We start from the raw sequence: 10,877 nt of genomic DNA on the forward strand, positions 1-10,877 counted from the left end.
CGAATGACTAATTTCTTTTTATTTGCGGAATAAATTTATGGGCCTGATTGGATTTAGATAATAAATTTAGTTTAAACTGAACCAGGACGTATTTCGGATATTGCCTCGATTCCGTTCCAAAGTTTACTCTTATCTTTTGATCTAGGATTACGACTCGGACCCTAATTACATGTCTTTGATATATTTGAGTGACAAGCTATGATATCACGACATGAAAGATGAGCCTTTGCAGTGAAACATATCGACAGAGAGTGAGGGATTTCGGATTTGAGCATTTTATGACGGTTCCCATTTAAAATAGCGTTTCTATTTTTAGAGTATTGTCTCGATTACACGATTTTTTTTCTGAACTCAGAAAAATATAGCACTGAACAAAAATAAAATAAAGTTAATCGCGAACTACATTAAAGAATACAATACTGCGTACGCTAAGGCTTAGCATCTGAATCTCGAGGCAAACGTTAAATTCGTTCTCATGTAGGAACAGATGACTATTCGGAAGTTCGAATTTTTGGCATGATTTCTTAAATTTTATCTTTCGCACCTATGGTTCTAGTGATTGGCATCGCCGGTAAGTGGCTTTCTTAAGTGTTTCATCACCTTTTCTACAAAACTATTTACATCATCGTCGTACCCATCGTCGTCCTCTATGTGATACAGCAACTTTCGATCCTCAGCATCCTGAAGCAAGGCCGACCACACCGGAACATCCTTTTCGGTGAGAAATTCGAAAAAGTTAATCAACATCAAGTAGAACTGGAAGAAATACGCAACATGTATACCTTCAAATCGTAAAAGTTTCCACACATGATAAGACACTTCCTTGCACGCGTTAACGCTACATTCAAACGCTGAGGACTGTCCAGAAATCCCGTACCAACCGTTCGGGCCAAAGATATGATAACAACGTCATATTCCTGACCCTGCACGGAATCGATGGACAATACCGACACTTGCGTTATTTTCTTCTTGAACAGGAATTTTTCACATTCTCGCTTGTGTCGCGTATAAGGCGTGATTATAGCGATCGAAGTATGCCGTTCACAATATTGAATCATTTCAGTTAGCAATTTTAACACAAACTGAATTTCATCGTTGTTATAAATTTGATGTTCCATCTGTGTCATATTCTGCTGATACTCCAGGCTGAAAACCGTGTACGGCTTGAAAGGAAAACTGTTGAAGCTTGTAGACTTCGGTTCACTGGTCAGCTTGCCATCGTAGAAATATTCGTTCGGCCACTTTAGAATCTCCGGATGCATGCGATATTGCGTGGTAAGCGTTTTTACTCCCTCCAGATGGGTACCGATGAAAGAGTTCTGAATCCGTGCGAACAGCGAATTCTTCAAACCAGCCTCCGCACATTCTTTACCAAGCACTAGCGGTGGAAGTTGTTTCACGTCTCCGACTAGAATGAGCTTCTTGACATCGTACTGGAGCGGTGTAAAGGACGCAATTTCCGTGCATTGAGTCGCTTCGTCAATGATGCACACATCGAATTTCATCGCCTGATTATAATCCGTCAAACTACCACAACTTCCCAAAGTCGTGCATATTATATCGGCCTTCGAAACAAGTTGCTTTTTGATTCCCATCTCCAGGTTGCGACGATTATCGTCGTGCAGATCCATGCTGTCCACGTACTCTGGCAGTAACTGTTTTACTCGTTCCAAACGCTCCTGCAACTCGCGGATCTCTTCCTGAACGCGCACGCTCTGGACACTCTGGTATCCGTTACATCTCTGCAATTCTGTTTGCAGGTGTTTAATTTTACGTTCGAAAGATTCTTTCTGCAAATGCTCAAATGTTAACAGGGAGACGATTCATCAAACATTTTACGGGTACTCACCTCGGAAAAGTATGTCTCATATATAGGATCCTCATCCCTCAACTTGCGGCGCTTGATCTGTTCATCAACATGTTTGCGGGCAATATAATCCAAAAACACAATTTTACACTCACTATTGACTTTGTTCGGTGTTCCTGTCCTTAGTATATTGCATTGTTTGTCTCGACCTGAAACAGACCAAACAAAAACAAACACACGTATTGTAACCATTTGTTATACACTAATCTGCTGCAAACTTACTCAACAGTCTAAACAACTTCAACAGCTTGAGCACTATCACATCTACAGCAGTATTCGATTGGGCACAAACGAGTATTTTCAGTCGGCTCTCCTTCGGCATTCCTTGGTGCAGTTGTATCAGTAGGTTGCATATCAGTCTTGATTTCCCGGTACCCGGTGGTCCCTGGATTAGCATAATGTGCGGTCGAGTCATATCCAAACACTCTTGGAAAACGGTCAGCAAAGTATCACCCTGTTGCTTGTTGAGTACCTCCTTTCGGATATATGTTGTTAGTAATTCGTATTCTTGGGGGAACTGCTGCTCCATACATACCTTTCCCTTGTAGGTGCGAGGATCCAGAGTTCTAACGGGAGTGTAACAATTACTTCTCGGCGAGAGTATATTTCTCAGCAGAAGCGTGTTCTGCAGATTGAACAGTGCGTGAAACTGTCGCATGTGCATGTTGATCTGAGTGATTGACAAGATGCGATAATTGAGAGCGTTTCCGTTGCGTATCTGTTCAGAGAGCATAGTTTTGGTGGCTTCCACCGTACAGTGGTAGAATTTGAGACCGTTCTCAGCGGCATACTGACTCTGGTGGCGTCGAGAGGTCACCACGGCTGGTATCCGTACCTCCCTCCCGTTGGTACTATCGTTGAATATGATCAGAACGTAGTCGTTCTTATTGACGCTTTGTCGATTGCTGTTTACAACTGAAAAAGAGAGGAATGGAATATTTTAGGACCACTATACACAATTTGGTTTCTTATGAAAACAACAAAAAATATTTAACCCATAACGGGTACCGGCATCTATATTGCCACCAACGATTTTATTTTTTTCTCTTCTTTAACAATAAATTATCACTTCTAACCAGGGATGGTAAAAATCACATTCAACGATCAATGAATAAGTATATCCCTCTAGTCGGATGTTTTTAAATCACCCCCAGCAGGCGAGTCTCTTTTATAGGGCTCTTGCTACACATACATGCAGAGCATGTGTTGGGCACACATTCGCTTGTTTACATTCGTAGTGTCTATGCAGCAGAAGCGGATTTTTATCAATCGGCGTTCTTGTAGATGATTTAAATAGAGTTACGGTCATTCTAATAGTGCATAGAGCTAACATGAACTTTGTGAAACAGTTAGGCAAGCTATTTTATGAACAAGAGTTTTTGTGTAACGCATATTATTTAGTTTACTAGCACCTATTTCGCGATGTTCATTGAGCGACTCTCCCATTAGATTGGAATCGAAAAATTGGCAGAAAAGGATTATCAACATTTTCGCACCTAGATCAAAGTCACAGAGTCTCGAGCTCACGTTTGAATGCTTCCTTGTATTTCCATGAATTGGTCAATCGATGGATTTTTTCCGTTTCCGATAAATTTTCTTATAAACGTATTTAGCTTCTCCGCAGAGCATTCGGGTACTCGGAAATCATATCTGAGAGTTGGTTGATATTTCAGGCTGAAAATGTCCTTAATTTCAACATAATCAACTGCTTTTTTGGCGGAACTAGCCGCCGATTAAGGATATCTGCACACGAATATTCATTATAGTTTATTCTTTCACGAGACCAGCAAAAAGCTTAAAGCCTAAATGGGAGCACACTTCACCTAATCCGGCTATACAATCGCAATGTGCAGTTTGCACTATTTCTGTGAAAATTTTTGAATAATCAATCTGCATCCATTGATATGAATCATGGCCAAAACAGAAATTTCTATTTTTCCCCGTGTGTATGGCTTTGACGCTAAAAGTAAATATTTTTATGTGAAGAAACATATATTCGCATGTTATTGATATAGATTAGCGCGTAATCTTTATAACTATTTCGCTAAAATAATTATTTAAACAAAGCTCAATCTTGTCGCTCCATATAATTCCTATGGAGCGATCACTTTTGCCTGCCCAACAGATCACTAATACATATGCACGCTGCAAGCGCCCTATTCTTCATATGTACACAGAGAGAATACTTGGAACGGTGAGCTACCAAGATCTCAAAAAAGCAATATGAGAGCGGAATCCCCACTGCTTGCACTCTCGAGGCATTACTTCTACTACTCAAGTTTTATCGTGAGTGCAAGCCACAAACGATTAATCCCATTCCATAGAGCGGATGATGAGTTCTTGATCGGAAAGTATAACAAGAGACGATCAACTGAAATCTTACGACACTCATCGAGGGATTTTTAATTCTCTATTGCACAGACCGCAGTGAGTGGCTGACTCAGTCTCGTGTCGATTTTATTTTGCTGTCGTCTCCCGCCCGATAAACAGCAGACGGGTAATGGATGCAATTGATTAATTTTATTACCAGCAGATTTGGGCGAATCTCATCCCGCCCAAAATCGTTTTTAGATTCCAATAATTCTGAACATTCATATTTCTCTCCAAATAATTTTTCCAATAGTAATTCAATTAGTGACTTCACGAAACACCTTTCGAATTCGATTGAATTTCAGACCCTTTTTTATTTTGTAGATAAAACGGATCACATATTTGATTAATTCAATTCTGTGTGGTTACGTTCTTCGTTGCGAATAAATGTAATGAAATAGTATGGACGTATGATATTCATGTATCGTGGACTTCCGACATATGTGGCAGTAGATTTATCGAACGACTAATGTTTTTTTTAAATTTCTTCAAACTTGTTGCATCTCTCAAGTGTACATACTGCTTTGACCGCAGATTTGCATGGTTGAATCTGGTTAATTTCAGGTATTCAGTCTTCATATTGTCGAATGAATACTGTTGGAACAATAGGTATCGCAGCAAATGATTATCAACATCCTATCTTATCATCAAACGGTATGCGAATAATTTCAGTGAACTGGCGGCATTGGAATATATGCTTTGTGAGGACCACACAATTACTATCAGAGCGAATAAACGTCCGACTGGAAGTCATGAACAAGATAAATTTATCCTTTGAAGGTCATTAACCTTTCTAAAGATGATCAGATGGAATATATTCCATTGTCGTCTGGAATAACCTGTCCAACACCTTATGATCGTAATATTGTTTTTGCTATTACTCTGATGTTTCATAACACGGCACTCTATTGATTATTCGCCGAAAATGAATAAAAAATATCCTTGAAGTTAGCCTAGGGTTTTAGTAGCAGTGCAATATGGTGAGCCAGTCTCAGGATAAGAAAACATTTAAAAATAAAGCTTTTTTTTAATGAATCAATAGTAAAACAAAACGTCAAAAAATTTCTCAGCTTTGTGATGGCAGATAATCATTATCCATTTGAGTTGTATGAGAATTCCATCCCCCCACAAACTGTGGATAGTCTATCTGCATACAAATTATGTAGAGTGCCACAATCCAAAAAAATTATGAGCAAATATTTACGTGCTCAAACAAAAAAACACATGTGGACATATTTGCGCTAATTTATGTTTTTTGATTAATTCAAGGTAATCAAGGTCTTTTCTAGACACCAGTTTACTCGGCCCCGAAAAAAGTGGTCTGTATTTGGGCAGGCGGAAAAATATATCTCGCAAGACCACGTGTTCGATGTCGTAATAGCCTTGGCCAATAACGCATTTACATTAACTCATAAAATTAGTGATTTGAGGGGGATTATTGTTTGTAGTCTCTCGATTAATTTAAACACCATCTGAGAAATCCTCTGTGAAACATGAAACATTAAAGTCGTCCTGTCTGCTGTAGCGCTTTTTTTTTTACCCAGTTTCATCGAAGTAAACGCGCTCTGAAAGGAAAATTGAACGCCCGGACGAGAGAGCGAGAATCGTACGTCATAGAGACACTCATTCCCATGGAGCAAATTCTTGTTAGGAGTTGAAAACAAAACGAGGAAGGAGAGTAACTCAATTATTCGAACTAGTTTCAGTCTAGCAATGCTTTGGTCAACTCAGAGTTACCAAGAGAAAATCATTTGGTTATGATGGGTGAGGATTAATAGTTAGTCGCAGTTTGCACAAATTACGATCTGTGCAGTTTGCGATTAATCGTAAATCACATCATGCTCCCTTGTTTTCCATCCTTGCTTCTAACCTTACGTGGAAACTTGTTCTGATGTCTAGCAACATACCTGATTTTTTTGAGGGCGAAAAAAACAAAAACTATCCATTTTTGAGCCTTTTTGTGTTAACAACTCCCATTTTAAAGCAGCCAGAGCAAATTTCCCGTAAAGTCATTGCAAAATAGTCATTCTGCTGAAGCTTTCAATGCATATGAATTGTTTAGGACCTGCTGTGTCTGATCATGAGTTTTATTAGTTTGTTGAAACTAACATGAAAAATTCAAATACAAAACAAATCATTTCTTTCCCGACTGAAATGTGTTTCCCCAACACAGACTTCAGAACCAATGTCATTGGGGAAATTGGCATTGCAAATTCATGCAGGTCGGGGGTACTTTTGTTTCAACTGAAATGTGTTTCCCTAACACAGACTTCTGAACCAAGGCGTCTGAGGAAATTGATATTGCAAATTCATGCAGGTCGGGGGTATTATAGTATAAAAAGTAGAAGTTGAAGTTGTTGATACATGCAAGCTTACAAGCACTTCTGCACCCGCATATTTTTCTTTGTACTCCGAAAAGTGTTTTCCTAACACGGATTACAGAAGCTGGTACGAACACAACGCTCTGGTTCGGTTATTCAAGATTGAATTGAAGGATATGCCTTCATATCGTTTACTCACTGAAATTCTACGAAAACCATTTGATGATTAGGCAAAATGTTGATAACCAATTGCTGCCTATTGATTAAGCAATATGCGTTCGGCGTACATGTCAAAATCGAAACTCGATGTCTGAAGTTCAACAAATCAAGCCAATTCGCGGTTCGAGAAGTACGTAAACTTGAGAGATGCAAACTTCAGAGGGAAATGTAAAATAAAATAATCGTTTGATAATTCTTCCGTTCACATATTTTGATTATCTAAAAACAATGCATGAACTCACGAAAATTTAATGAACGACCGGAAAAAGTTACAAATAAGCTCTCTTCTGGCAAAAACAAAATTGAAAACACATATCCTTTCAGATATAATTTTTGGATCCATCGAACTTTGAAATAATTCTTTAGTGAAAATGTTGGTGGCCTTCAAAATGCAGTGTTTTTACGACTGTTGTGTGTATAATTGAAACACACGCAAGTATTTTTGTTTTCATGGGATGTCAATGGTGGTGGTTATTGGTATTGAATTGGATTATAGAGACTTTGAGCTGTATAACATTTATTCGTCTGTCTGTACCGTAATACCCAAACCGACTGTGTGTTGTGCAAAATCGGAGTAATCATTCCAGGTGGGCAGACGCATCCATTAATTAGGCTAGTAATTGATACTAGGAAATACCCGCCATCAAACCTTATCGGTTGATTATAGCACTAAACGTACTGAATCAAATCAGCCTCTTTTCTTGAATGGCGTTAACGTTCCCTGTGGAACTTTTGCCGTCTCAGTGTATACATTAACTAGCGTCATTTATCAATACTTAGTTGAGATTTCTTAAGCCAAATAACACGTCTTGAATGTATTCCGTGGGGCAAGCTCTAGAATGCGCGTGACCACAGTGCAGTCGAAGGAAATTTCTCTGACGAAAAATCCCACGGACAGAACGGGAATCGGGAATGATAATGTGATAATGTGAGACGCTAAACACTCGGCCACGGGTGCACTTAGATCAGACTCTTTGAGTTCTATAAAGTGTACGCGCGATAAACCTACGCTGTGCGATATCTGTTAAATAAGGACTACGTGCGTTAAATAACGGAATATATCGCCGGTCTAATTGGTTTAAGAGGAATTCTCTCGGTTACTTTCTCAGTTTTCCCACGGTTAACTTCCCATTGTGCCGCAATATGTGGGCTGCAATATAAATGAAACACAAATTTCTGCATTACTCAAGATTTAATCAAGCAAATGAAACCAAATTAGGCATATGGAGGTTTTAGGGTGCAATGAATATTTCTATGGTGGTTAGACTCTCCACCCCCTCTCTTTGGGTGGGCTGTCATACAAATGAAAAACAAATTTCAACATAACTCGAAAACTAATCAAGCAATTGGAGCCAAATTTGTCATGTGAAGATTTTAGGGGGCACGAAACGTTTCTATGGTGAATGGACTCTCCTCCACCTTCTATATGGGGAGAAGAGGGGAGAGGTCTGTCTTTATTCTCTCAAATTTCTGTATCAAACATTTATTCCATGCAACGGAGAAACATGTTATTTGCAAGTGGTTGAAAAATCTTGAACGAGAATTGTGTCTGAAAATAATCTGATAATATAATGACGAGTTTTGGTAAAATTACTATGAATTTTTTAGCAAACAGTAAATTCAACGGGGTCGATTAGAAGATCAATCAATTAACAGTTCTGCGATTGGACTCATGAACTTGCACTTAATAAGAAAACGTGAATGTTTGAGTATTGATAACCAAAACAAATTTTGGGCGGGACGAAGTTTGCCGGGTCTGCTAGTGTCCAATACAAAGATAGGAGAGAATTCTTTGTCCATACGTGTTGGCTCTTTTCTTCCATCGAGGCGGCGATGCTTTTATTTTTCGAAGCTGCATACCCTTATCCCGATTTCACTCAGTCTCCCAAGCAAGGAGAATGGGATGGTTCAATCTTCTATTATGGTTCTCATGTATATCTACCCATGCCTCTTCGTCCTTCGTTAACAAGCGGGTAGACTTATTCGTTCCGTGGGATTCCTGTGAGACCCGGTAGTAGTGTCTTTACCTCTCAACTGCTCTCCATTTTCTCGAATGATGGGGTGCTCGATTCTACCACCCTCTGAGGAGACCCTTTCCGAGTCTGAACAGATCACAGCGCTTCAAGATGACATTAGAGAACCTCACCTCAAAATTCTCACCATATCATTAATCTAAGGGCAGAGACGAACACAACAAAATATAGATGGCTCAAATCGAACGATTTCTTCCACGGATTTCGCGCTTCGCGCGCATTTGGCCTTACATTTTTATTTATATAGATTTTTCGATTGTGCAGAATTGAGGGAGGATTGAGTTTGAATTAGAGCTGAGCTGTACACCGATTTATCGTCGCTGGTGACTCCAACACAAAACATACCTTTTGGGGATCAAGGCTGATTACCACTCGCGGTAACCGGGCAAACGTAATGTACCGGACAAACGTGTGCCGTCTGACTGCCAAACTGAAGGGTCGTCTTATATGTGTTAAATTAACCGGGCAATCGATGGAACACAGGTTTGCTTGCGAGAGACCGCCGCTTCCGACGGTTGGTCGGCGGTCGACTCAGATTGCATCACCTCGGCGGCTTGGGACCATCGGTTTCTTATCCTCGTTAGATGGAGACATCGTCATCATTACATTAACCCTAGAATACATTTGATTACGAAAAAATGAATTCAAAATGAAAATTGCGCTGCGGTGGCGTTCAAACGTAAATACCGCAAATCCCAAATACGCATTTTTGTAGCACGCTGCAAACATCAAGGCAGCAACAATACAAAAGATAACTGATAGAAGCGAATGAACTGAAAAGTTTTAACCCTCCTTAAAACGTGGACATAGTAGCTAGAATAACACACAAAGATGGTCAATTGAGGGCCCTGAGTTATGAGCAGTTTGTAGGTATTATTCCTGACCTGAGAAGGTCACTGAGAAAACTCGTTCAAAAACACTCGAACTATATGTACATTTTTATTTATTACTCGTAGGAACCTACACGACAGTAGTGGCAGCTTGCCTAATCTGGCCAAAACTTCACCAGATCTTTGTGATCCTTTGGAAGAAGACGTTTCTGCAGGCACTGTTCCCTATACATATTCGAGTCCATTGTCTTGTTTGTAACGAGAACCTTGGTTTTCTTCCACAGCTGCAAATCCCTTCCCAAACAAAGAACTTCGTGGCAAATTTATCAGCGAACACAAACTTAACTTTGCTGGGGACAGTTTTTATGATGGTAGCCTTAGAGAATTTCAGACCTGGACGCTGTCCAAAATCCATCTTCACGTACGTTTCGTCACCCATCAGCATGTATGTATGTACTTGGTCAGAACCTTGTTTTACAACTATCGAGTGCGTCTTTTGACCACCAAGTACTGCTTCAGCGTCCTGTTTAGTTGCTTGCAGGCATGGAAATTACGATAACCTTTCCGCATACGGATCTTCGAGTGGTACTTTGATTAGAGTTGTTTTTTATCGATTTCGTAGTCCAAGAATCCCGGGTTTGCCTTCAGTGTTCTCAATACCTTCAACATTAGCTTCCGATCTTAAGTTACACTACGAAGTGTCCTCTGATCCACCCGAACAAGAGATGTACGTTCATGGAAACGTTTCAGCAGATCATATACGATCGATTTAGGCACTTTCAGCAATTTCGCGATTTTAGTATCTGACCACGTCGGATTTTTAATGTGGCTGTCCAAAATTAAATTTCTTCTCTCGGTTTCCATCCTGCATCTTTCAAAACAAAACGGATCAACGTGAAATTTTTACCCTCGAAAGATACAGGTTTTCCAAACAGTTTGTTGCCGAAAGCTTTCTGATACGCCTACTACGATCGCCGCTATAAAATGAACAATAATTCTGGATTTTAACTGAATCTAGGTTCGTAAGTTTTACCTGGAAATATTATTAGATTCCCGCTGAACGAGAAAACAAAGAACATATAAATGAAGAAAATGAGAACATAAAGTTTACTGTTTGTAAATGCTCAGATTTACTAAACCATCCATAGTTTTAGAAAAATTATCAAAGATTGCCCGAAATGGTTACTGAATTGATGCAACAATAAATTTTGTCTATCCACCACAAACCAATACTTCC

The 10,877-nt window shown here is 39.5% G+C and overlaps 1 protein-coding gene across 2 annotated transcripts in view; it reads right to left on the minus strand.

Moving 5' to 3' along the window:
- Positions 1-291: 291 nt before the first annotated feature.
- The window catches only part of LOC129769334 (uncharacterized), a 25,790-nt gene continuing 15,204 nt past the window's right edge, over positions 292-10,877 (minus strand). The window contains exons 6-10 of one of the 2 annotated variants that reach the window (XM_055771541.1): positions 2,403-2,782; positions 2,090-2,342; positions 1,850-2,016; positions 783-1,790; positions 292-711 (exon numbers count right to left, since the gene is read on the minus strand). In XM_055771541.1, the coding sequence (XP_055627516.1) occupies positions 553-711; positions 783-1,790; positions 1,850-2,016; positions 2,090-2,342; positions 2,403-2,782 (1,967 nt within the window). In that variant the 3' untranslated portion in view covers positions 292-552. Of the gene's footprint in view, positions 712-782; positions 1,791-1,849; positions 2,017-2,089; positions 2,783-10,877 lie in introns of both variants that reach the window. The other variant, XM_055771540.1, reaches the window with a different exon arrangement.

The sequence above is a fragment of the Toxorhynchites rutilus genome, chromosome 2, assembly GCF_029784135.1.
Source record: "Toxorhynchites rutilus septentrionalis strain SRP chromosome 2, ASM2978413v1, whole genome shotgun sequence".
NCBI lineage: Eukaryota > Metazoa > Arthropoda > Insecta > Diptera > Culicidae > Toxorhynchites > Toxorhynchites rutilus.